At 45.7% G+C, this 27,939-nt stretch overlaps 2 protein-coding genes across 2 annotated transcripts in view; one reads left to right on the top strand and one right to left on the bottom strand.

The window, feature by feature from the left end:
* Positions 1 to 10,826, bottom strand: part of LOC131293494 (sodium/potassium/calcium exchanger Nckx30C) — a 61,527-nt gene extending 50,701 nt beyond the window's left edge. The window contains exon 1 of the mRNA XM_058321571.1: positions 9,887 to 10,826. Coding sequence (XP_058177554.1) covers positions 9,887 to 10,826 — 940 coding nt within the window. The remainder of the gene's footprint in view (positions 1 to 9,886) is intronic.
* Positions 10,827 to 24,517: 13,691 nt separating this feature from the next.
* On the top strand, positions 24,518 to 25,506 carry LOC131281157 (uncharacterized). The gene has a single exon (XM_058310417.1). It carries the CDS (start codon positions 24,597 to 24,599, stop codon positions 25,377 to 25,379), a length of 783 nt encoding a protein of 260 aa, XP_058166400.1. The 5' UTR covers positions 24,518 to 24,596; the 3' UTR covers positions 25,380 to 25,506.
* Positions 25,507 to 27,939: the final 2,433 nt, after the last annotated feature.

Below are 27,939 nucleotides of genomic sequence, written 5' to 3'. Positions count from 1 at the left end.
AGAAAAAAAACCAGAGAGGTTACCGGAAGGACACCACTGGCTGACGTTAAGGATGGCTTAAACATCCTTCGTTCGTTCCACCGACGTGCGCACCGACGAGCGACTTTTCCCTGGGCGCAAATTTATGAATATTTTTGTTTCGGCTTTTGTTCTTTGCTGTGAGAAGTTTCACCTCCCATCCGTTTCGCGGCGAGATGGGGTGGATTTTTCTGGATAATTTTTGCATTTCTTTTCCCCATTCTCGTGTAGGGTTGGAAGAGGGAAGAAAAAGCCTCAAGCCGGTAGGAAAAATCCTCGGGCCGGAGATCGTGCACAATTTTTAAACCAACATCCTACACACTTTCGATTCCGGCCTCAATGTGGCTCAAGCCGGAAGGAATCCCGGTTGGAAATATGTAAATAGTGTCTGACTGCTTTACTTGAGTTGACTTTTCCTTCCCTTTTATTGCTTTGTTCCTTTCTTCGCTTTTGATAACTGACTTGAGAAATAAATAAAGCCAAAAATGGTAGAAGAATTGGATGCAAGCATTCCACAGAGATTTTCATTAGAATTTGAAACTTTCGGCCCCCGTTCTTATTGTGATTTCCCACATTTTGTAATTTTCCACACAATACCCTAACGAGAGTATTTTTGGTATCCTCTTATTCGAACAAACTGATTTTAGCAACACGATCGACTTTCCCATGCACTTCCAGGTATCGGTCAACATTTTCTCAGGTTAAATCGTTACCCAATGCATCGTTCTCACACGGTTCAAACCATTTTCCTTACGAGCTCGCAATAAAACTGTTCCTTTGTTAACGGTTTTAACACTCAATCAGCGGCTCGATGTCTTATCTGCGGTCGGTCGCGTCGAAGCCGGCGAATTATGGCAGCGTACACCAATGTCATAATTGGCCATAAAATTTATCTAATCAAATTTAACTGCCCGCCGGCCCGCATCGAAGCGATGGCGGTGGTAATATCGTAATGGAATCCACCGATCGCAAGTCAACGCGCTGCCACCCGCATTACGCGAAGACACACGGGCCACAATGTAATCCTACATAATTCACGATAATAAGGGGGCTTTCATTATTGCTTTCCCCCCGTCACTGCAAAACTGCCTTCGCACCACCCGACGATAAAGTTCTGTTTGGCCCAAAGTGGAAAGAACTCTCGCGTGAATTCGCGCGCCCGGACGAGCAATTGCTTTCGAGCCGCCCGTGAGCTCGCATTTTGTTGCGGGGTCGCGGCATTCGGCATTTTCCCGGCTGCTGATTGCATCGTGGGACACGTTTGGACCGAAACTTTCGTCCGATAATGGCCCCCGCGGACAACGACCGGTACCAGCAGCAATCGTTTCCGAAGACGGTCGCTTTGGGTCGCGAGTGGAAAATTAGCACAGCAGAAGTTCAATTGGAAAAGAAGATTCAAGCAGTCCAGGCGAGCCCCAGGCAGGCATTTGCTCCGTCCCTCCCATTCACTTGAGCGCGACAAAATTCAATCTTTGGACTTATCCCATTTAACCCCGTTTCGGTGGGGTGGAAATTTATGGCCCCACGCTTTCCCGGGGTCCGCGCGTCGGCAGAAACATGCCAGAATCCAGTCCACCCTACATCGAGGATTGGCGTTTGGCAAAAACGGAGGCCTACTGCAATTCCTTCGCGTTTCCACCGAGCACCAATGGAGGATCGAGCAATGGAAAGCCGCGCCTTCCTTATCGCTCTGGATCAACCCGTTTCAGAGGGGCGCGTTTTAAGCAGTGTATGTGTGTTTGTCGAATAAATTTCCCCCTCAAATGGTAGGGTACAACGGATGGATGAACGTAGACAGCGAAGGTTCGCGTCCTCCGAGTCGTTCGGCAGTGGCTTCCTTTGGAAAACTAGAACATGAGTTTTGCTCGATCAGTGAGTGGTCACGAAATGATTACTGTGTATATATTGAGACCGTTTCCGCCGACCGCATGTCACTGAATTAAGAAACAATTTCTGTGGCATGGCTTGTAGAATCCCAAGCTTCCTACCTACCACAGCAGTTCACCCAAGTGTTCGCCTACGTCCGAGCGCTTTTCGAGTATCTTCCATTTGGGTGAATTAATTTACTTTACTCCCCCCGCGCCCAAACCTCGGCGTGGCCCGCATAAACACGGCACACGGAGGAGCCTATCTCATGTTTATATCTCACATAAAATGATAATTTCAGAAGCCGTGCGCTCGCTAGTACGCCCGAGAAGACACCACGCCACGCCAGGACACACAAGTAAACAGAAGGAAAAGGATCGAGCTGGCGAGCTTATGGTGGAGCCTTTTAACGCGGGTTTCCGCAATAGTGCCCGCGTTCCGTGACCTCGGGCATTTTCTCCGGCCCCTGCCCATTGTTGGGGCGTTCTATTTCTTGTGCCCAACGAGTGGCTTTCTTTTTCGGTTCGCCCGCTTGGCGGTTCTAGCCATTCTAGCCGTTCTTGGCCGCATGGCCATTCCACCGGGGCACGATGTTCATCAGCCAAGGAGCAGTACAATCACTTGACCCATTTAATCGCTGAACGAACGCTACCGCTAGTAGCAGCTGGCGTGGCAAGCACATCACATTATAACCGAAATCATAACGACCCTTTTCATTTGTGTACCTTTCCGTTCCCTCCCTCGTCAAGTTGTTTTGTTTTTTCTTCTTTTTCCCTCTCTTCGCTGCAACTGTTTTCCGTAGCTCCGATTGCGCTTTACAATGGTTGTAATATTTGCAAATGAACGTTTAATGCGCATAACCGACCTCTCCCGGTTACCCAACGCTGCACAACGGCTAACAAATTACCTTAGTGGCCTTGGAACTGGGGCAAGGGTTACCGTTTTTGGAATCGCTGATTGACTCCAAACTAATGGAGTGCCCACGTTGAGATATGCAGCCGATTGGCGCATTGGGATGTGCGACCTAACGGGCATTGCACACGAGATACTCACTTAAATCGCTACTCGTTTATGACGACTTGATTTTTAATTGCTCTTCAGTTTATGCTATATTTAGAACGGCCAGTGCATGTTCATTGATGAGTCTAAACTTAAAATAGATTGGAAAAGTACCGATAGAATTGTATAGAATACTAATGGGATTGATTTTTATATTTGCCAAAAATGATATAGAGAAGCAGAGAATATTCAATGTATTTACAACAAAATCAAACAAATTCTATTTTTTTTTTTTTGAAAAACCCCTGTATGCCATATTGGGAAACAAACAAACAATTAGCTATGACAATGACACTTCTTAGGCGTAAGCAATTTCGTTACACCATTAAGTCAAATAAATAGCAAACAAAAATCATAGACGTGCTTATTTGTATTTCCTCAAAACTTTTTGCTCGCAATCGTTCCCTCGCACAATTTACAGCGATTTATTGTTCTAATAAAACTTAAATACAAGAGCCTCTTCGATATAAAGGAGAACGGGGAAATAACTCCCATCCCGGCCAGGCAAATTACATTCGTTAACGACAGAATAACGCTTTGTCAAGGTCGTGCTTACATATGCTTGGGTGCAAGCTACAAGCCCAAAGGATATTCTTAATGTTAAGGCGAGAGCAGTACAAAAACTGACAACCGAAAAGAAACACCAGTAAAGTGGTTGAAAAATCTAAAACAATTGAAAACATTCTTCAACAAACGAGGGATATGGGGTGCTGGGAGAAAACACGCACCATGCCGCCATGTTGAACCACCGTCAGTCGTAACTTTGCCGAAATTGATTGGAAAACATAAGAGGAAACAAATGTGCTAGCGTCGCGCCTCGACCGTTCCGGAAGGGACACACCAATTTTCTGTCGATTTTTTCGATTTGTCTGCCCTGCGTTTGCTCCGTGGGCTCGTAGTTTAGTATTTATGGCCCGTCGAACCGCGTTTGCCAGCGGCCGTTTCTTGAGTAGCCGCGTTGTCGGGCGTGTGCTATTCATCTCTCCCCCGGTTTGCTGGTGCTGGTGAGCTGAAACTTTCAGGAGCGCAGACCAAGAAGAAAACCACTCGGAGGCAGGGACCCTTCTTCTGGACCCCCTTGTCGCTTTTCATTGCTTTCCATTTATTTTTATGTTTGTTTCGTTCGGTTCAAACCGAACCCAAAAAGGAGAAACGGTTTCCGGGGAGCTATTTGAATCTCGTCTCAAACGACGATGGATGCGCGATGTTGAATAAATATTTCGAAATAAGTTTTAACTCTGTACCATTTCGAGACCATCAAAGCGATTCGTCTCGAGGCGCAGCAGGATCACTCGGGTGGTTGGTGGGCTTAGAATAAATAAAACATAACTGAGTCGACCCGAATGCTGCCACCAACATACAAGCTACCGCCTTGCTTCAGCGAGAAAAAAAATGGGCTGAAACGGCGTGAAATTCTTCTCTGAATTCAAGTTGTTTTCCCCTTTTGTTCTTTCTGCTCCCTTCAAGTGGAGCGGCAACATCTCGAGTTCAAAAATATAGCAGCTCAAGCATAAGTTCGACATGGGCGCGCGGTTCGATTTCGTGAAACCGGAACCACTGCCAGCCGATGTCGTTGACCAAAATCTTTATTCGACGGAAGGAAGCCCTTCCGGTCCGAGTGCGTTAGAACAAACATAAAAGCCTGGTCGGAGCTCGCGCTCGTGGTGACTTACCTCAACAGAACATGCAAAATAAAACAAAAGATGCTCACGCAAAAGAAGAAGAAAAAATACACACGAAAAAGGAATCAAGTATCCCATCAGGCCCGCAGTCGGTAAGGGGGAACCCAATGTAACCGAACGAACCCTGACAGTTTTCCCGCTGTAAGCTTTTATGGTTGAGTATTTGCATAAGTCAATACGCAATGTGGTGGTGGTGGCTGGCGCGAAAGCGCACACCATCCCAAGAGAAACACGCCTCCGGCACCGGAAAGGAATGAAAAACAAGAGCAAATAGTCAAGAACGCCTCAAGAAGTCGAAAAATCAGCTCACCATACAGGACGACCTGGGAGGTTTGGTTTTTTTTTGTTCTCCTCCCACCACGTTCTTTATGCGTGTTTGCCGTTGCCTTTCAAGTCGGATTTACCCGACCGTGTTGCTTATTGAAACACATAAAAGTGGTTTGGGTTCGATACTTTCGTACAACTGTTTGATTAATTCCATGTTCAAGCTGTTTGCAATATTGTTGGTATGAATATTCGTGAGATAAATCACTTGCCATTCCGTACCATTTCATGATTTTGTTTACCAATTCTTCAAATTCGACGTCTTGTTGTGCAAAATGGTAGCTTTCATTTATATTACAATAAATGCGAGCTCGTAAAACCATACTTCAAAAATAATAGATGCTCAAGCCCCAACACCACAACACCTTTACTGCATACCATCAACGCATTTATTTTTTCATCTACTCTAACATTGACCCGACTGAAAGGTCATTACACCACTACACCGCGAAGGTTCTCTTACACCTCGTGTTGTTTGTAATGATCATCATTTACCCTCCTCAGGTTCCTCATTTTCACCATTTCCACGGGTCCCCCCCCCTCACAGCACGATGTTATTTCATGCTCGCAGCCTGATTTATGACGCCTCTTGCTGGAGTTTGACATTTACATTCGCTGTCATTGGGGGAGGAATGTTTCATTTATTTCGTTAAGCAATCACGATGAACCCCAGCGGCCCAACGCCGAGTTGCCCTTTACAGTCGTCTACAGATTGCCTAGGAAAAAGAATAAACACTCACACACAGACACAATGTAGAAATGGAAAACCCAGGGCGCCCTGGGTACCTAGCATTGAATTTCCACGCTTTCTCTTATGCGCTACCTGTCCGGAAGAAGGGATTTGTATTTTTTCCCCAACCGACAAACTTTCCACCATAAAATGTAGCAAATAAAATTGTGCACCTTCCGTTCCTCCTGCGTCCGCCAAAAAAACCTTCCTCAGCTTCAAATGTGCTTCGATATTGTTCATAGACAACATTTCCTTCCGTGGACGTGTTAGAGGACAGCGTAAGAAGTAAGTATTCCGTGCCCGCAATGCCACCAACACTACCAGGCGCCCAACCTGGCAGCGGGTCATGTATTATGGAATGGAATTTTTCTTCGTTACAACATTAACACCTCGGTGTGGCATTTATTTGGTTTTGCCCTGGCGTTCTTTTCTCTACCAGCTCGAGCTCGAAACGGAACGAAATCGGATTAATAAAATTCTTTTCTATCGATTTTCCGCCCACCTTCGTTCGACGGCAAGGAAGGAAAGCTTCGCCCTTTCTTTTTTGTCCTTCGAACCTTGTGCGAACTATTTCGAGCTTTTACGACACCCATCCTGGAGGGACGGTGGAATATTGTAGGCATCGCTTGAACGGGTGTGTAATTCCGTTCGATCGTTCTAAATCGGTTCCCGGGACGAGCGAAAACGATGTCCTTCCTGGACCGTATCCTATCCTAGCTCGGCAGCGCTCCACGCAATCTAACATCATAATCTAGGATTCGAGGGTGAAAAATTTACGATCGAAACCGGGTGCGCAGAAAATGGATGAAATGTTAAACCCTTTCACGGACGACGAGCGTGAGCGAAAAAATGTCACCCGAACCGAGAAATGAAATAGTTTTAATGAGTTTAAATGCTTTTGACATTTTGAAAACTCGTTTCTCAGATGGTTTTTGTACGTTCAACGCTAACTCGCGCTGTGATCACTTTTCACTTGCTGGAACATTACCTTCCAGCCGGCCTCTGCAATCGCAATTTAGTTGAGGAAAATTCTTTCCCTACCATCTGCAACTCTGATTTCATCCGGTTGACTATTAATGTTGGAAAGCGAATGAAAAATGTTGGACAACTTTACCCTCCGTTATTCGCTTCAGGTTTTTGGGAGCAATTTTTCCCATTTCTAGCCGTTAACTCGGTGAAACGTGAAATAAATTAAACTCTACTTTTCAATTCCAGTAACTTCCATGATTTTGCTTTGCTCAATTTGATGCATTTTTGCACCAGACCATATTTTTCCAGTGAAAGTTTTCAGCTTGGCAGCAGATGTATTTTAATAAACAACGACACGACGTACGTGGAATTACATCCTCTGCCTCACAACAAGCACTTTTTTAGTTTTTAAATCAAGCTAATGATGTTCGTTTTGTTCCATCCAGCTGAAGTTGACGCGTTGACGAACAGCAATGGCCACCGTTATGCAATGCCTCGGGAAACACATCGTAAACAAGCCCGAAAGTTTTCGTTTGAACGCTCATTCATTCAGCCGACGGTTTATTCACCAGGAACCGTGGCGAAACACGGCCCTGTTGTTGTTATGTAACGCTCAAGGATGCCGCTATTTTCATAATCAACACTTCAGCTGACGGCACTGTTTTGGTTGCTTTTTTTCCGCAATGTTGGGAGCTATTAATGGTCCTTTGAGAAGGATCGTGTCTGCGTCAGTGGTAACAAAACATTCCATGAAAGTGTTTGCGTGAATATTTAGGTTTAAGTGTAGCAGTTTAGGAGCATTGCAAAGGGTAACAATGAACTAATTTTTTTTAAGGAATAAACTGACAAAAATGATATATAAATTCAATTTCAAAAAGATTTAACTGTGCCCCATGCGTAAGTTAGTTGAAAGGCAAAGAATATTCAACATTCCATGTTAAAAAATAAGTAGAAATTTAAAATCTTTGGCTTACAAATTATTCGAAAGATGTACAAAAAACATTTAACACAGCTTTTAATTATTCACGATGGAGGCGCCTGGTATTTCACGATGGAGGCGCCTGGTATTTCACGATTTTTTTATGAATTCTGGATTCCTTAACTTTTACTTTTCATTTCTTCTTTTCCTACTAAGCCTAAACGCAGTTTTTGAATATAGTTTTTATATTATTTTTTTAACATTCAAGTAAATCATAAATCATTCGTCTTATGTTCGACACGTCCTATACTTATTGAATCGATGCTGATGTTCAGGTGCAATTTTGTTCAACTCATCGCGACCCCGGGAACAAGTACCATCTTGAACGATGGAAGCTTTTCTTGCTCCAATGTCAAAGCTGTCGTTCGTTCCAGGGTACCATTGCAGTGGTGGATGGTGTGTTGTTCCAATCTTCCAACCCTTACACCGAACCACCGAGCAGACCCTCTTACCTAAGTAAACCCCTTTCATCGTTCCTTCTTTCGCCTTCCCCAGCGCTGGAACGCTATGCTGGCGTAACCATTAGAGCACGTGTTACCCAATTCGGTTAAAGATACTTCTCTCACATTTCTATCCACCCCGGTTTTGTACATCACGCATCTTTCTCTCCCCACCCGAAGGCGCTCTCTTTCGCTCTCCAAATCTCAGCCAGTACCCGTTTAGTCCTGTTCTCTTTTCCAGCCAACGATCTCTCTCGGGACGCACATCACGTGAATGGTGAAAACTCGTGCCCCACAAAAACGGGCACCGTGCGGGAGCGTGTTTTGTTCCCGAGCCGTGCGTCCCGACCGTGTTTGCAGCAGGGTTTGAAGAGAAAGTCATTGCGTTTGCTTCGCTCACCCGAGGATGCCAAAGCGAAAGCTTAAAAATTAAAAAAAGGGAAACAACCACAAACAAGAAATAGCCTCCTAGCCCCTTGAGGACGGAAACGCTCAAGGGGTTCGAGCAGCGAAAACTTCGAAGGTAAGGTTGAATCCTGCACACTCCAGTGCCAACGCTCGGCCCACGGGCGCTCGGTGAATACTTTCCACGGTGGTTGGCCCTTTTTATTTCGCTTCGTTACGGTACACCCTCGCGCGCTCCCGTGGCGTTTGATAATCGATACTCCCTGACGACGGAACCACGACGGCCATCAGAATGACGCGGACGACAACGACAGCGTCGAGGACAAAGTGGAGAGGACAACCGCGACGAGCTACCGTACGTACACACAGGATGCGCACAGGACGGCCTGCTGGAATCGCCGGAATCCTCACCGGAAGAACCCGCACCCGTAACGAGCAACGGGAGCACAACGATTCACGCTCTCCGCATCCCAGACCGCGCTCGGGACGTATCAGCAGGATACGAGCACGCTGTTGGCCTTGAAAAAAGAGCCTCATCCTCCCCCGCCTCTAGGATGCCGTCTTGGGATGCCTGAGAGCGGGAGCGGCGGAGATTGATTGAGTGGCAGTCGGAACGCTGGCACACCATTGACACCATCCGAAATCGAACGCTGTCACATCAAATTCTTCCAACAACCGCCAAACCGGGGATGGCAGTTGCTAAATTTCATTTGTTTGTCCGCTTTGTGTGCCGTTACATAATCGTCGATGCCGCTGTCCTGTTGCAAAAAAGAACATTGATACGATTTATTTCGGAATTTCGACCGGCTAAGTAGTGAGAGATTTGTTTTGAATGTACATCAACATCAAAGAAAACACCAGAATATCCCTGAGAGTACATGGGTTAACGTATGGAAAAGGAGCGTCAAAAGTAAATAGCAAAATTATAAAAAGCAAACTTCGCCAAAACCTCATAAAAATTCCTTGCTTCCAAGGATGCTCACCGTACCAACACTATCGAATACCTCACCGAACCATTTCGACATTGCTTTGCTTGCTTCGCAGCAACGCCGTCCATCTGCCGTGAATACATTTGGCGTAGATGAAAGCACTCCACGTTTCACACTCTCCCGTTTTCCCAATTGACTTTTAGCCAATTTTTCGTCGCCTCTCCCGCTCTTTCCCAGCCGCTTTGCTGCCGTTGTTCTCTTTCGCGCTCGCGGCAACACGCCCCGGGAGCGCTCTGCCAAGGACTGCCCTTACAGTGTCGTTAAGCGACATTCCTAGAACCGGATCGGAATTATCACGCTATCGATTAATCGCCCTATCTGTCGCCTTCGAAAATTCGTTCGAAAAACGCAAAAAAAAAAGAATATGACCTCCGCCAAGGGGAGGTAGAAGGAGGGAAAGAATAAAACGGAAACCCTTATATTACCGTTTGTCAGCTCCAGCAACGAACCCGGGAACATCGCCGTGGAGTTCCGGTCAGAGCTGCCGTCCGCGAAGGAGTCACCGCCGCGGGCGGCGGTCGCTGGTAGGAGCAGGGTGACGAGGGCGAGCCCCAGCACGAGGAACGACAGCAGACGGGACCGGGGCGCACTGGAGAGCCCGACCAGTCCCCGCAGTTCCCCCAGCTGGCCCCAAGGCACACGTCGGACGATGGAGGACTTTGCTTTCAGGACAACGCCACCGACGAGGCTGTAGCTTGTGCTGCTGCTGCTGCTGCTGTTGCTGCATAGGCTGCTGCTTTTGCTGCTTTTGCTTCTGCCGCTGCTACTTCTGCTGCTGCTCGTGGTGGTTGTATTGTTGGTGTTGGTAATTTGGTTTTTGTTTTTGTTGTTGTTGTTGTTGTTGTTGTTGAAGGTGGTACTGGTAATCGTGGGGGGCGCTGAAGAAGTGGTGACGCTGGTGCTGCCCGGGGCAAACGTCGTCTGCACCCCATCGTAGGCACACACGGCCCCGGCTTCCCTCTGCACTGCCACCGACGATGGTGCGGGAACGATCGAACCTGAGTTGGGTGTTGCTGGTGGGGGTGGCGTTGGGGCGGTTGGCGACATGTGCAACGGGTTCGGCCGTCCTGTTGCAGCCATCCGGTTGCTCCTGCCCCCGTCGCAACCGTGTCTGGGGCAGCCCGCGCCTCGGCTGTGCATTATGGCCGGGGCGGTGTTATTATTATCGGCGTTGGTAGCAATAACAGTAGTAGTGGTCGTCCTAGTAGGAGTAGTGGTAGTAGTAGTAGTAGTACTAGTAGCGGTAGTATTGGTGGCTGATTTTCGGCTGCGACCCGCTGCTGCGGCGGGCTGGTGCATCGACGTTCCGGTCGGCGCACGACACAGCGACAACGTTAGCGACAACGACGGTGGCGATAGCTTCATTGCGTCCTTTTTTTCTAGAAAAAGAGAACCCTTTCCGGAAGAAAAAGGAACGCCGTCTCCGTATCAAGGGTTGCGGTGCGCGGGCATGGCGTTTCCGCTTTCCGTGCTGTCCTCGTACGCGTACCGTAACCGACGGTTGGATTGCTCCGGACGCGCTCGCTGCTGAATCACATGAACACACAACAGCCGAACGGAGATTCGAAAACCGTAACACCTCCCCGTCGGCGCTTTGGTGTGCGTTCCGTCTGTTTCCGGTACTGTACTTCTGCCTCTTCTTTACGGAACTTCTAACACCTCCCGGGACTCGAACGATGTCCCACGTTCTAGGAGGGGATGTCTCTCAGACACTTTTGGCTTCTTCTATCGCGCTACATTCAGGAAGGACACTCGGAAACAAATAAATTCCGGAAGCGCCCTTGCGTCGAGCGGTCGTTCGTCTATGGTGCTACACGCTCATGCATGTGCGAACCTCAGGTGCCTGGGAGGGTGCGTTTATACGTGCGTGTTGTACGCTACTTCCAGGCGAAAACACATTGCCAAGCACAACTTCCTTACGACGGGCACATAACACTCATTTTCAACACACACACACACTAGCTGGAAAGGGGCCAACGATTTGAGGTGAGGATTTAGGGGGTGGGGTACACGATTAACCCGGGCCTACCCGACGACTTTGCACACCAACAGCGCGAGCATCAAAAAGGAACCGAGCGAAACCAGCTTCTACCGAAACCGGAACAATTTGTCTAGGGGCTTTTCGTTTCACTCGCGCATTATGCCACCATTTTCACCGAGGGATTTTCCGATGACGGGAGGCCAGTTTCGAACAACGGATTCACCCATTCGTCGCTAGCGTTTCGATCATTCGTTTCGCTTTGGCTTCTCTTTGGCACTTCGCACTCCAGCGCGCTGCTTCAGCTGCGTCTCGTCGAAGCCATCACCATCAGCTTTTACGAGCCTCTAGGCATACACACGCGCACACGCGTGCACACACTCGCACGTGCGCATACACACACACACACATACACACACGTACACGAGCAGACCGAATCACACCTAAACCGGGAACGAAGGAAGAAAAATCACTACCAACCGTTCAGCGAAACCGATTCCTGGGAAAGGAAAACCGTTCTAGCACAAAACTACAGGGGTTTTTTCTTCTACTTCTTCCCTTTTCCACTAAGTAGTTGCAAGGTTTGCACAGATGGGCTGGATATGGGAGCTGGCCACCATCTCTTCGGTGTCCGGATGCGCTCGGTTTCTTCCAACGGTTCCCACAGGGTTCCGGGGGTTTGCCGTGCCGGAATGTCTCACTTTTTTCCCCGTACGCCGCCCCAAGACCTATGGTTCCCTTCCGCAGCGTAGAGTGTTGGAACAAATTGTTGTTATTGTTACAAAACCGTATCAGTATAGTTATATACAGGGGATAACCGGAGGTATTGTTATCGCAGTGGACGCGCACGAACTAACCGACCTACGCGAGAGCACCGAATGGCACCGGGACGGCAGCGAAAGCTCGCTCGCTGTGGCTGGCAGGCTTTGAAGTCCTGTTTTTTTCAGTCCTTCGTCGTCCTGCACGACCGCTTGCTCGTTCTAACAGTCCTCCGGTCCTGCTCACACCGACGGAACACTCGGTTTTTCGGGAGAGAGAGAGAGAGTGGAAACCTCGAGACCCGTCAGCGAAAACCCGTCTGGAAATAGGAAAATTTAGTCGATAAAACCTGGTCCACCGAAAGGGCTACTGCTTTGGCTGCTCCACCGAGCCGATTCACGATAACCATGAGGTCTTGAATCAAAGACAGATAGAGGGAGAGAGAGGATAAAAGCAAGGCGAATTCAGGACTCAAACATCCGCTTTGCCGGTAAGTTTTCACTCTCCTTGGTGGCAAGTGCTTCGATAAAAAGCTCCCTACTCTGGGATTGGAAAGGAGAGAGCAGAATAAAAATGGAGAGCGAGAATAGTACGCAAGAGTCGTTGCTACAAGCTACTGCCATACGAAACCTCCACCGAGATGAAAGCTTTCCCCGAAGATCCCAAAAACACCGTACTCCAACCAAGGATACCAACCCACCATTCGGGAAACCTTTTTCCTCTATCTGCACGCGTTGTTCGATGTGTGCACACCCGCTATCGGTTGCGTTCGGGGGAAAATTCGTCCACGAATATCGCAAGCAATGGTCAGAGCAAAAGAAAGGATACTACAGTTACACAACCACAACAAAGTGTGTGTTTGCTAAAATCGGAGCGAACCTAAAGCATCCCTCGACTCCGGTTCATTCACAGGAGCATCGGAGAGTTGCTCAATGCGGTCCGCAATCGAATACGATCGTACTACGGCCACGGGTAAAACACACATTTCCGAGTGCTCCATGTGATGTACTTGTATAAATTATGAGCAGTAGTAAAGTTTTCCCTCAAGAGAACCGTCACTGTGAAAAGCTCTTTGCGTCTGCTTACCATTGTGTTTTGCTCGTGCGGTCATTGGAAAAAGCTAAAGTACTATGCCATTCCATTTCTGTTCGCTATTAAAAGTAAGTTTAGAATAGTCCAAAATGAGGGTGATTAATTTATGTAATATATTATGTATAAGATAATTTTAAGATTCAATTGAAAAATTGGGTTGCATAATTATTTGATCCCATCGCATTCGAAAACGTTGCATTACTCGCCCAATGATGTATCGAACTGATTTCCGATTTGCTTTTAATGAAACAGCTTTGCTAATTATGCCAGAAAAGCAGAAGCCAACCGGCGCCGGACGATCTTTGGCAAAGATAAAAACATTCCAGATCCCGATTCGCTCCGTTCTCGCCAGCAAAACGTAACCAGCTGTGCGCAAGCTCCTCGTCGGTCTGCACGAAGGAAACAAGCAGTACCGAAAACACACAGAGATAGGCCAACGAGCACCATTGCCGCACAAACACACCGACACGAAGTGGGCTGGTTGGTGAGGAGGAGTCCTAGTTCTGCTAGCTCCATGTACTGGGCCAACCACAACCACAGCGAGCCTTGGGCCCGTCAGGAATGTGGAGCAGCGGAGCTAGGGCAAGCCGACCCAAATAGGAGTAGGACCGAGGTGGCGAATGTCGAATGGTGTGTGTGCGTGTGCGAAAACCCGAACCGCACGAGAGCCCCGAGCCAGGATGTGCATTACTCTCCGGGGGTTGTTTTTCGCAGCGAGCGATGGCCTAGGATAACCGAGCATCGAACGGGAAAGCTCCGAAGTCCTCGCCGCCAGCCAGTCTCTCTGCGCTTCCCATTTACTGTCCACTGCTCTCGGACAACGGAAAGCTCACCTAGCGTGGCTCCCCACTAGAGTAGCACACTGTAAGTGCGGTTTCTCCGTGTGTGTGTGTGTGTGGGTATGTTTGTGTGTTTATGCACACCTCCCACAAGTCGGGAATCCCGTTCGGGCGTCGGGAAAGCTTGAACGCTGAGCGACATCAATTTCAACTTCGAAAAATGGTGCAGTCTAGCGCAATGTTGTCGATGATGCATGCTTAAAGAACCACTACTCGATGCCCCAAATACTACACCGGGAAAGAATTTCTCCTTTTTCCACTTGATTGTATTTTTAGTTTTTTTTCGTTTGTTTTCCTCCCGAGTGGGATCGACTGCACCGAAGCGGAGGCCGCGGGCGCCCGTCGATTTCGGAGACCGGGTTCCATTCCACTAATTTCATTTATTTCTCGTGGGAAAAACAAACGGGTCCTTTGAGCAGCGATTGCTAAAAAGCGTCGTCGACAATTAGCCAACGATCCAGATTGGAGCGCTCGGAGGGGTTTGGAGATAAAATGCGTGATTTTCGGTGGTCCGCCAACCGGGAAACGGGAAAAATACGAAAGGACGAAGTATAAATTCCTATCCGGCTCGCCTAGGCTAGGTGGTGGTTAAAAAGCATGCGCTATGGCCATGGCAGTCGGGAAGTCGGGAATGGGGGTTGCTCTAGCGGTACTTTTCATTGCACTCGCCGAAGGGATGTGCGTGCCGACCCGTGGAACGTATGTGGGCGTCTGTGTTTGCTCCAGTTTTCGAAACCGCTGGCCCACTCGCGGCCCGCTACTGGCCTGCCTTCCTATGACCTCCAAACAGCCAAAGGAGAAGGGACATGCCTTTGAATTTATTATATATATGCACAGCCGATCCTGGGTAAGGTCGATTTAGGATAATAAAATGTTCTGTCTTATGCGAGTGAATGTTCCATTACGAAAAATTGCCTGTTACGGACTAACTTTCGTATTTATTTCAATATTAGGGACGTATCGATTGTAAAGGGAACTTGTTTGAAAATAAAAATTATTTATGAAACTCCTAATGAAATAAAACATTTGTCAAATTATCAACTAATAAAAACAAATGAAAATATCAATAAAATATTCAATACTTTGCCTACAGTAAAGATAAATAGTCTTGTCTGAAATCTAACTTTGTCCAAATTCAACTGTGCTGCATATATTTCTTCTTGTTGTTTGGCGACAAATCAGAAGCTATTTTCTTTACTAGATATACCAGCTATTTTCTTTACTAGACATATAACGCGCACTACCTATTAGACAATTTTATAACCTATGCCTCACCAGTAAGGTCCAATTGTGCTCATTCTCACAAACAAAACTTGCAACGAGTTCAACACAAATTCCCAAAGATTATACTAAGAGTTCCTTCTTGTGTACAGAACGTCTTTACTGCATCAGAGCTGTATTATGAACACCTTAATCCAAACCTTAACAAACCTCAAAACCAGCTTCATAAATAGATGTGCAGGCAGAACCTATCAAATGATAAGAGAACTTCAGTCCGTAGATCATCACATCTAGGTTATTAGTCAGTAAGTGTTAATTAGTATGTAGAAGTTATTGTTATTAATAGATTAGTTATTAGGGTAGGTTTATATGTAATTTAGCAATAATATTCTACTGGAGGGTTTTTTTCATTATATTATTTTTTTCCCTCATACTACACAAATCTTACATAATAGTATTTCAAAAATGTATTGTAATTTATGTATATTTATTTATTTTTTTATTTATGTAATTCAAAAACCCACAAATGGTACATCAATGTAAAGAATGAAAATAAATTGTATACAACTGCAACTACTACTTGCAGTTGTTCAAAATCTTACAGAATTTCGTTGTGTTTGAAATTATATATACCGATAAGATTCTAATGTACATTCTTTGCCTCGAACCTGTATTTTATTCTTGACTGTTGAAAATAAGCAGAATGTCGACAAGAACCGTCCCCGGCATTGACAGTGACATCGAACGGCGTGCTGATTGTGCACATTTCCGGTCAACCTCAAGAACACGATTAAGGTGGCACACCGAAAACCTCCGAAGGACAGGTTAGGTTCGTACAACCTCAAACGGCTCACACGCGCCTATGCCTGTGAGGGTGTGTGCGTGTGTGTGTGAGAGAGAGGAGGAGAGGGTGGTTGGGTGGGTAAAAGTTGACTACCCGCCCCTCGAGTGTAGTACGCACCTCGACAATGGCCGTTGGCCGTTTACTCGTAAATCATTCGGGGAGGGCTTACCGAAGGGATCCGCTAGCGTTTGCCGTGGGTTGCCCGGTTTTTTTTCTCTTTCCCCTTCTCGAGAATGAATATTGTTCGTTGACTTTCCGCCAATGTACGTTACCGGTTTTCCCTCCACCCATTCGTGGCCGTCTCACACTCCCGAACGGAAGGAATCGCATCGAAACGTCCTTCTGCCGAACATTAACCTTTTTTCTCTCGCCACATTAAAACGAATATTCCGTGCGCCCGTTGTGTCCCACACCGGCAGGCACGATTTGGCTCGGGGCTCGTGGAAAGTTTTCCCCGCTCCCGGGCTCCCCGTCGCTACCAATGGGGCTGCCACCGGTCGACGGACCCGCTGGCACTCCGGAATCAGGCCACGTATTGGCAATTATTTTCATGTTTTGGCCCCCGTCTCACACTTTGGGCCGGCACACGAAATCCGAAATCAAAACCTGTGGCCAACGGTGCGCCGTTCGGGGACCGTTCGCTCGGAGGGTATCAAAGTTTGCATTCGGCATTTGCACCTTTACACGGCGCACGCTTTCGATGTCGTGGTCGTGAAAGAAATCGGTTTATTCCGTTCGCTTCCACCTTTGCAAACCCTACCTCCCGGCGATCCGATTTACTAGCGATGTGGAGTTTAATTATATGGCACGAGCCGGCACCTTCCTCAGGGGTCTCAAGCACGTTCAAGATCCGCCGAGGGAAACGGGCGGGTGGTTGAAAACGAAATAATAATGGCCACGAAACTACACGTCGCCGCTTGTTGGCAGCCATCAAACAATCAGCCAAATGGGAGAACTCACAAATTGACCCTAATGTGGAGGCACGGGTCGGGTTTAGCTGGGTTCGGGGGTTGGCTTTTTCTGTCCTGCTGTCGGTAATTTGCATTGAAAACGTTTTTTGGGGAGAGATTGTTGTAGTTGTTGTTTTGTAGTTCGCTCGTCAGTAAACACTTTTTGAAACGAACTCACACACCGCTTTCAAAGGTGTCAAAAGAGTTGGAGAAACACGTGACACAGCAAAGTCCAATTTTCCGTACCATGCGTATTGAAACACAAACTTTTTATTCCCCATTGCAAAAGTATAAAGATTATACTTTTCTTATTTTCGTACCAACATGTGTTGGAATTATATTCCGCTTTCCCTTTGAAAGCAAAATTTGGCAACAAGACAACGTAAATTTGTATGTTCGGAAAAGTGAAGAAATGTGAAAAAATTTAACGAAATTGTAGAAAAATTGGAGCCAAATTGCCGATGCCATAAACGGTGTAGAAAAATAACAAAAGTATTAAAAATCGCGCTGTTTCAAGGTAAAAGTTCTAGGAGAACACGAATGACAGGCGTAGTCACCTATGTTAAGCTAAAATCCAGCGATTATTGAAATTGCACATCGACTGTTGTCTCTAAAGCATCTGACTTTGTCTCTAACCCATCTGGCTTTGTCTCAAGTCGAAAACCAGAGAATAAACAAAGTAATTGTGGTTATGCTGTAAGAAAAAATAATATTTAACCGAACTCCAATTTAAAGAGCATTTTTCGCACAACCCATATGACGTTTTACAAAATACTAATTTTTAATGAAAACCTTATTGCAAATATAGGAACATTGAACACTGCAAAGAACACCGAAAGATGTTCTACTATCGTGTAAGGATGGCGACGAAGCTTCACTTCCGATAAAGCGCCTAAACCTGAAAAGCAAAACGAAAAGGAAGCCGATTCAGCAAATCCATCACGAGCGTCCCATAATGGGCGGCCATTGAAGAAGAAGAAGAAGAAAGCAGAGCGCAAAAGGTGTGTTTACCTATGAGATGGTGAAATGACCACCAAGGCATGTCTTTCAGGATGATTGAGCTGACATTTTGAAGTAAATAGCCGACCGGCCCAGAGCCGTTGGCGTGCCTAAGTTTTCCGGCCGAATGGTGATGGCATTTCCAATAGGACATCCAGGAGCGTGCTACAAGTCGCGGGGTGAGGTGGGTCGGAGATGTGATAATTTCGCTCCGTCGGAAATAAGGAAGCAAAACAAGATGTTTTGGGCTTGGACGGATGGTGCGACCGGCCGTGATGGTCGTGAGAAATAAACCACAGAGACAAGACACCGACAAGTACCGAAGATTGTCAGCGTACGGAGGCACGAAATAATATTGCCGTCGTTTTAGAGGAGTAAAAATGTAAATAAAGTCGATAGCGATGGCGATTCGAAACGTTCGATTCGAATGAATGGAAAAATAATACCGGCTCCAAAACCGACCGAACCCCACGCCACCCACAATCAATCATTCATTTCCCATCCCATGTGTAGCTTCACCGTACACGCCCTCCGCCATTTCGGCATTTCACCTACAGCTTCGCTATTCTTCGCACATACAATACATTAATAATGCCTGTATTCCATAATCCAACCGGGGAAGGAAGGAAATGGCCGAGAACATCGAGCCACTCTTTAGCGAAAAGGCGAGCCAGTGAGCCGGTGTGTTCCTTCCGACAGGCCGGCGGGTGGGAAAATTATGAGGAAATAAGCGGTAGATAGAATTGACCGAGTACCAGCGCGTCCTGCGAATACCAGCTCGTGTGTCTGGCGGCCTGGCGAATGGCCTTACTGTGACGGACGATAGGATCGAAGCTGCCCTCTAACGAGATTGGGATCACCCCACTGGAGCTTTAAGGATAGCTCACAACGATTGGTCATCGATGCATTTTTGTTTCTTCATTTTCTCAAACCAATTACTTGATTGAATGTGGCATTGGGTATCATTAATCCTAAGGAATGAATTAAACTATTAAAACCGCAACTTTGTTACGTGGCATTAAAATACACACAGCCAAAGAACCGTTTAAACCGTGAAGCATTTTTTTTTTGTTTTGTCTCATTGACCTCATCCTCATCTCATTTTTTTTTTACTTTATCTCATTTACCGCGACTGTTAATTTCATAGATTTTTTTTAATGATCTCGATTATAATAAACATACATAGTTATAGTATTATTGGAAGTCATTTAAGAATAAAATATAGGTATAAAGAATGTTGGATCAGAAATAATAAATAAGTTATAAGTTTTAATTTTGATTTCTTCGATTTCTTCGATTTTTAAATACTTATTTGATGTTTGTATAGTTATTAAAATAAAACGTTTTATGTCAATTGTAGGAAAAGAAATAAAACGATGAAGTGTAATAAAAGATAGCTTCTGAATTTTAATTACTACAAAAACATATTCAAAAAACTTAAGCCTATCATGATATGGGTTACGTAAAAGTGCAGTCCAATTCATAAAATAATATATTCTATTTCATGGATGTATGAATTTTGTGTGGTGAAGAGCACTTATCCTTTGCAAACCCGCATTTTGCATGCGGTGCAACGAAGAATGGCAAATAATCGCAAGGCAAACAAGTACTCACAATCGATGCTGATGACAATGTTGCAAATCTTCCGGTTATCCTGGTCCTTGCTGACCCTTGTTATGCAATCCTAAAGCCCGACCCCATGAACCCAGGTCATCTTGCACCGCCACATCAATCCACCTTGTTATGACTGCACCGTTACGCCATTCGAAGCATCGCCTTTTCGGAGGGGGGCCACAAGGATTGTAGGAGGGCCCAATGCTGGACACAACGATTGTCAACGCGTTGGTGTTGTGCCCGGTGGGACTTTATCTTTATCGCATGCAATCCGTCTGATGGATCGGACCGGTGTGTTACGCGAAAGCCATCGAAAAGGTCAATGAATAACCGTGGCGGCCATTAGTCGCCCCGAACGACTGGTGTCGATGGGCGTAGGGCGTCTCCTTGTTGAGCGTGTCCACTTCGACCGCACGGTTTGCCCTTTTTGTGTCTACTCCAGCGAACGACCGGGCGTCAGGACGAGCCCCGTTGTTCAACGGTTTTCCGTTTTCGGTAAGGCACATCCGGCTCCGGCTAGTACGCTGTCAATAGCCTGTCCGGGCGCCTTTCACCGACGCGGGAGGGCCTTTTCGTTATTATTATTATTATTTTTTCCACCTTTTTCCGGCGTCTTGCCTCACTGGAGAAGCTTCCGTAGTCAGCACGGCACCACAAGAACCATTCCAACCGGACAATATAGGATCTCCCCACGAGCCGACGATAATGGTGCTTCCTGTGCGTTTGTTCTTTTTTCCTGCTACTTCTCCTTCCTCTTCTCTCAACATCTTCCAGCAGCTTTCACAAGAAGCAATGCGGTTCATGACTTTATTCTTTTCCTTATTTCTTCACATTGATTCTGGTCATTTTTTCCATCCGCTTCCTCCCTTCCGGTACGCTCCTTGCTTCCTTCCTTACTATTTTCGATATAATTTTGTCCTTACGACACTGGCGGACGGGGAGCAGGTCGTTTGGCAATGACGCAGACGAAATGGCACGCAACCGGCTACGCAACGTCGGCCATGCACGCCATCCAGGACGAGCGCGGGGCCGAATTCGGAGGCATTCGTTAATAGATAGTTGATTAACATTTTTTATGACGCCCGCTATTACATCGGGACGGTGTGTAGGAGAAAAATATCGCTGGGAGGTTATCGCTTTCCACCGAAGAGCAGAAGGGCCAACCTGGAGGAAGGGAGACACTTCCTTGAAGGTCACGGTGGAAAGTAAACGGTACCATCAACATTATCAAACTACATGTTAAAATGTCTTCAACTGTTTAGTTTTGGAGATGGCATGGGAGTTAGGATTGACTGATTGATTGGATCTGCACTTGAAAAATGTGCAACTCAAGGATACAGATTTTATCCACGGCATCAGTGTCAGTATTTTAGCTAGCATTTGTTTTTCAAAGGATATGTTTATAATATTTTTCGTCTTAGATTTGCAAATCTCATTTTCAAAATATTAAGCCCTTTATTGCTTCTTTTTCCTTACAATAAGTTTAGTAACAGCTTCGATATAGATCATGTCTAGCTTATAATCGATGGACTTTTGTGAGCCCTGTTCCGACAGGTTTAGAATATAATCAACACTTGTCATGTGCGATAATCAATCACCATCGGTTTTAGTTTTTGTTGAGAAAATCCTCAGGACCCAAGTTGTAAGACCCTTCTTTGAAGTCCACGTTGTCATCAATCGCCATTGGAATGGAATTCCCTTTTTCTCTCACCTTTTCTCTTCCCTCAATACACATGCGCTTCCAACTCGTACATCCGCACGTCGACCCCGTCAAGGCCGATTAACATAAGTAGTGCCATCTATCACCCCCGGTAGGTAACCCAGCTCCTCGGTTCACTACGCAGGAAACCCGTTTGTCCCGTCTACCCCTTTTTTTTGCTCCATGGACTCGTCATACACATCGCACCGTTGACGCACTTGGAGGTGTCCCAGTGGAGCTCGGGGATTTGACCTCTTACCTCATCCTGCTGGAAAAACCGACCCGCTGAACGTTCACCACTGGTTCACCCAAATTCGAATCCCAATCCAAGAAACAGTCGGAACAGTCCAAGCAGGAGAGTGTTCCTTTGGAACTGTGGTCTTTGTGTACAAAAATTTTGAAAGGCTGGTACCAACGTCTTTGGGGGAAAGGATAGTAGTTAAGACTCACACTCGTAATGCCGGTGAGCCAAGACTTCCCGGCTATCTGTCTGGAAACGCCTGAAATTCGGTGTTTTTCAAAGGAGTACAATGGTACAACAGAATACCGAGAGAGATTACAAGCCAGAAATCTAAGGGAGTTCAAACGCCGTATACGTGAAGCGGGTTGTCTTGGTCTTTGACTATGACAATCATGAGTAAAAAACTGAACAGGGACTTTTTATTTTTTATTATTTAATGTAAATTAATAGAATGAATGAGGCTACATAGTGTTGAGAAACGCGCGCGTAAATGAGGATAATTGGTGGACATGGCTGTACAAAAAGAACTAATAGTACCTCCACATCTCGCTGTAGTTGGGACCCTTTCTGTTCTTGATAGTGGCACCACATTATCAACCAATGGTAATTGGCGGTGGGAACTACAAACAGAGCAAAAATACCCTTTTACACTCCGGAAGGTGTTGCCTCCTTAACCTTGGGAGACTCGGCGATTTACCTTTCGAGGTGATTGCTCGGGACCGTTGTATGCAAGGAACAAGATCAGGTCCCTTAAGTAGTACTGATGGGTTTCACCACACTATCAACCATTGATAGCTAGCGGAGTTTACCAAAACTGTGCGAAAATACCTGCCCTACTCCGAAAAGTGGCCTCCTTTTGCTAGTTGGGAAATCTAAGATGTACTCCCTTATGCAATCGATGGCGACCGTTGTATGAATGGAGCGGAGTTGGATGCGATTGTTCTGGAGAGTAATGCCCCAATGCCCCCTTTCGTTTGATGATTTATATTTAAGCGGTGAGACTCATCATCATCATCATCATCATGTAAACAAATCAATCTGGAAATTGTTTATCCTAATCTAAATCCCCATTTAATCACAACTCGCTTTTCCGAAATTAAAACGTGCCACACGTGTTAGTAGTTCTGTTAATCATGAAAATCTATTCACGTAAGGAAACGATGTTCTTCGCTGGCATTTAAAATCGGGCAGTATTATAGTGTACATGTTAAGCCATGTCTTAAAAAGATTATCAATTTTGAGTGATAATTTTATTCAGAATCCGGTAAAAATGGTCTGGTCCTGATCTGAACCATTGTCACTCCCTGGGCTAAATGGGTTTGGTTGGGTAGAGCAACTCGGATAATGGACATTCTTCTGTATTTCTTTGTAAAAAATAGGTTCCAGGAATTTTTCTAGAGCCTAACTTGCAAATCACGCAAAAAACTCAATCTATGTCCAATAAACCATTCTACCCAGCGTTCGATTTGAATAAACTGAAATCAATTACAGTTGGTCCCCGCAGTACGCTATACTCGATATACGCGAATTCGCAATACGCTGTTTTTACAACTGACAGCTCACAGCGTTGCTTGAGTTCTGATTAGTCAATTTTACTTTGTTTTGGTAGAATGAAGTTTCTAATAAGCACTTTTTAACAGAGATATAATAATGCAATGTAAGAAATGGAACACTTATTAGTGATTTGGATAAAAGATATGTTAAATAAGTGGTTCCTTCTCAATGTCAACTCTTCAATATGAGGTATAAACGATATGGCAGAGGAAATCCGCAATACGCGAAAATTCGATATACAGTAGATATCCGACATACGCGGTACTCGACATACGCGGATTCGGAGATACGCTGTTTTCAAAATTTGACAGTAGATTGGGTTTATAAAATCGATGTAAATTTCTGAGATGTACAACCACACTAATAAATATGTAAATTACACATTTGCATAACTTACGCTTTTTATTTCGTTTATTGCAATTTATTTTATTCGAATACGTCTGTATTGCATTCATATTAACGGACAAAGTATTTTTTTTATATTCTATGATACATGTACACAAGAGCTCGATCTCTTAATTCCTAGTATAACCTTTGTGTCAAGCAATATTCGAGATACGCGGATTTCTCTGGTCCCCATTATCCGCGTAAGTCGGTGAAGCGATGCAATCTTGCATCGCTCGCATTTCGGCCACGGGTCAGTGTACGCGGGGAACCGGGCGTTAGCAACAGCGCAGCCCATCGATCACCGTTGATCGGTGTCGAGTTCCACGCGCGCATTGCCTGTGGCCTGTTAGAGTAAGACGGTTGGGCACGGGAGGGAGTGAGCCCAACCGAACTAGCCTTAAGTTGGGCGGTGTGATCCAAGGTCTCGATGGACCTTGGAGCGCACCGCCAAATCAGTCTGTTGAGCGTAGAGAATAAACGACGACTCCCTCTGAAACCCGGCCCGCTACATCGGATATCAACTGTACGCTATTGCGTTCGGTCCCAAACTTTCGCGTACTGCGGGAACCAACTGTATATTGTCTCTAGATCGACTCGTTATGTGAGTAATTCGACTCAAATCATTGTGAATCGGTTCAAACAGTTTAGGATCAAGTCAGAATAGAGTCAAATCGAGTCCCAAACCAATCAAATCTGATTCGAATCCTAATTGAATCAAATCTTAGGATCCGCACAAATGGGATTCGAATCTTTAGAATCCGTCTAGGGATCGAATCTTCGAATCTTCTGAATCCCGATTCTGCCAACACTATAGTGTCTATAGACAGTACTGCTGTCAAAAGAACATGTGCTCTCAAACTGCGTAGTTTGGGTTTGTTTACCTGTGCAGAATCGTAATAGGACGTTCAGAATTTAGTGCCGGTACAGTTTTCGTCTGCTTCGTTCTATATACCCAAACATGGAGCAGTATCGCATTCCGAACAAGCTTCCCTCCGAGGATGTTAACATTCTCGCACAGCGCAAGGGTCGGCTGAAGCACGAAGCGCAGCGCACGCGGCCAATACCAAAGCAGGACAGACGTCGCGGCTTCAAGAAAATCGCCAACATCGTGGCTGTGACGCGGGAGGCCATGCGAGATGCGAAACGCATGAAACGTAACTTCCTCAAAACGGGCATGCGGCTGAAAAACACCAACATCGAGGAGGGCCGGCTGATCTTAATCTTCCGCCACCGTGGTGGCTACATCTGCAACAATCACATAGACAGGGCGCTGCATCGGCTCAATGTAGGGAATTTAAAGAGCGCTTCGTTGCAGTGCCTCACGGCGGAAGTGCACGCGTTGCTGAAGATGGTTGAGCCGTACGTGATCTGGGGCTACCCGAATGTGACGGTGGTTCGGGAATTGATCTACAAATACGGCGTGCTGCGTGATCCGGGCCTAAAACACTACAAACCGGCGGCGGAGCTGGAGGGCAAGAAAATGGTTCCACTGACGTCGAACAAGATAGTGGAAGAAATCTTCGGCTACTGCGGAATCATCTGCGTGGACGATCTGATACACGAGATCATGACGGTAGGGGAGGCCTTCCACTTCGTGCATCGGCACTTCCGGAGCTTCAAGCTGCGCAATCCGATGAACGGATGGAGGTGCCCGAAAATCAAAGGTAAACTACGATCGAAGGGCGGCGAGGCAGGCTTCCGGGGTGACGAGATTAATGAGCTGTTCCAATTGCTTCTCTAAGCGGAGAATGGTGGGACTCTATTGTCGAGCCAATTGACCCTGGATAAGCAACGTTTCCCATCGTTTCAAATCGAATCGATAACAATTTCTCGGCAAACCTTACCCTAGCGTCCTCACTTCTCCTTCCCCGATGGCATAGTATAATGTTGTGACCGCCCCAGACGTGTCAGTTGTCGTGTTTCGTTTTTAAGGTTTCCATAATAAATCATCAACCCGTTAGACATTTCCTAACGGTTTTCCTCAAATCTCAGCGTGAACAAAAAACTTTTAATTTTTATATGGGCCGAGACGGGCCGAAACAAAACAATTACAGTAGCTCCCCGTTTTATGCTTATCTTCCGAACCGAACGCTATAACGTATATCGAGTTTTCGCGTATTGCGCATTTCCTCTACCATATCTTATACTTCATATTGAAGAGTTGAAACCAAAAAGAATTATCTTATTTAACAAATCTTCTATCCATATCAGTAATATGCAATCCATTTCTTCTATTATCTTAATACGTTTCCAAGTGACCATTGAAACTCCGTTCGCAGAATTCACGCATCTTTGCTTTGGATGATGGTTCGCACTGTTGATTGGGGTCATTTTATTTGCGGATTATTGCTGCGTAACTCTCCTTTTTCGAACATCTTGACTATTTCTAACTTTTCTGAAATTGTTATAGCACTTCTTCCTACAACTTTTATTATTTGTCACATTACTCGCTTCAAGATTACAGTTGCAACTTAACGAAACAGGATGCAACTTGTATTGATTGTGAAAAATATTGAAAGTTTCTCGTAAATTCAGACCGTTGCAGTTATGTCCTTTAAACGACTGTTTAAAACTTCATTCCACCAAAACAAAGCAGAATTGACCAACCGGAACGACTGCGGGGATCTACTTGTAATTCAATTAATTTAGTAGCATGATCAATTGTGTTATGGCAATATCCATCCGGCTACCAATAGCGCTAGTTGAATTTTAATTGGTCGCTCAAAATGTTAAACTAAGCGTAGAAGAAAGTAATATCGTTAGTTTTTGGTTTCTTGCATTTTTTGCGATTTGAATGCTATTTTTATATTTTTTTTTTGTAACAGAACAGATATCAAAGAACCAAAATGTTGGGGTATACTTCTTGAGTGGACTATGAGAAATTTCCGTTTTTCGATTAAAAAAGTATATTCTGCCTCACCCTACCATATTTTGCGAAAGCTTCCCAGCGACAACTCAGTAGCAGTCGTCGGTGTGGAAGCTCGGTAGGCTCATAATCAATTTTCCTCGTGGGTTGTGGGCGAACCATTTTGGGCAAAGAGGTTCAGTGCAAAAAGAAAAAGAGAAAAAAGGCTCGAGAAGAATGTACCCCAGCGATATTGCCTACTTGTCGTTGGTTCGACCAGCTGAGTCCTTTCCGGTTGTCATTCATGCACGAAAGGACGGTGGATGCGAAATGGCAACCGGAAAAAAACAATAAAGAAAAACAACCAAATCCCTCCCCCGAAACGAAGGTAAGATTAGGAATGGAATCAGCTTCATATCAGCTGCAGCTCCCACCCAGTTCGACTCGTGCTGAGCTTTATCGTCCTTTTTCTTCATGTTTTATATACCCTTTGTGTCCAGCTTTTTCTGGCAGCGAGCTGGGACGTGGGAACCATCAAGGATAAGCAGAAGAGTAGATAGTTGATGTAGCTGAGGACTCCTCTGCGGCCAGCTGATCCCAGGTGGTAAAACGGATCTGCTAGTAAGCTTCCGAAGGCTGCTCATTGAATTCGAAATTTTATTTATTCCATTCCATATTGGACGCTACGGCATTATTTCTCCGTGTTTCTTCTCGACCACCCTGTGGTGCATGCAATCGAAGCACTCCATGAAGCCTGAGAACCGGGAAACGATGGTTTTGCTTTCTCTTTGTTTTGCTGTACACGTTGCAAACGCTTTCTTCGCGGGCGTCTTCGATGCAAACCGTTCAACGTCTTAACACCGCCCGTACGGTCTAGTTTTCGCTCCACCGAATCAATAAGAAATCCTGAATCGACGGTGGCCCGAGGTTCTTTGGTAGACTTTTTGGCTCGGTCAGTTTCTGCACCAGTGGTTCGTTCTGGTTATTAGTTGTACTTCGTTCTCTCCGTTTTCCCTTTCCCATACAAAGATACGCTCCCACACATATGGATAGAAGTGAATTCTTCTTATGGCAACCGGAAAAGGGTTTCAGCTGCTCGTTACTTAAATCTTATTCTTTGGGATTTTTTTTCTTTTTTTCTTTTATCGTTTCACATCCGGATAGTGGGAGATTTTTTTCCCCTTCCTTTAGCTAACCGCACCGAACACGGTGCTGAAAAGTTTTTCGTGTTCTCTCAAGCGCTCAAAAGCTAATTTTTGTGTGCGAAATCATGTTCCGGAATCGAGAAAAAGATCCTTCGATTTCAGGCTGAAATGCGGTTTCGGGATTCCGGTTTATTTGCCGCAAATATTTCCGCTGAATGTTCGCTGAAGCCACGATGAATGGATGAATAAATATTAATTTATTGATTTTGTTTTGGTAAAAAAATAGTTTTGGAACGATTCCGCATGTTTGT

Source organism: Anopheles ziemanni, chromosome 2, assembly GCF_943734765.1.
Source record: "Anopheles ziemanni chromosome 2, idAnoZiCoDA_A2_x.2, whole genome shotgun sequence".
NCBI classification, from domain to species: domain Eukaryota; kingdom Metazoa; phylum Arthropoda; class Insecta; order Diptera; family Culicidae; genus Anopheles; species Anopheles ziemanni.
This window is presented reverse-complemented; position numbering and strand designations above follow the sequence as displayed.

Excerpts from the sequence above, each read along its gene's own strand:
- LOC131281157 (XM_058310417.1), top strand. The coding sequence starts at position 24,597 with ATGGAGCAGTATCGCATTCCGAACAAGCTTCCCTCCGAGGATGTTAAC.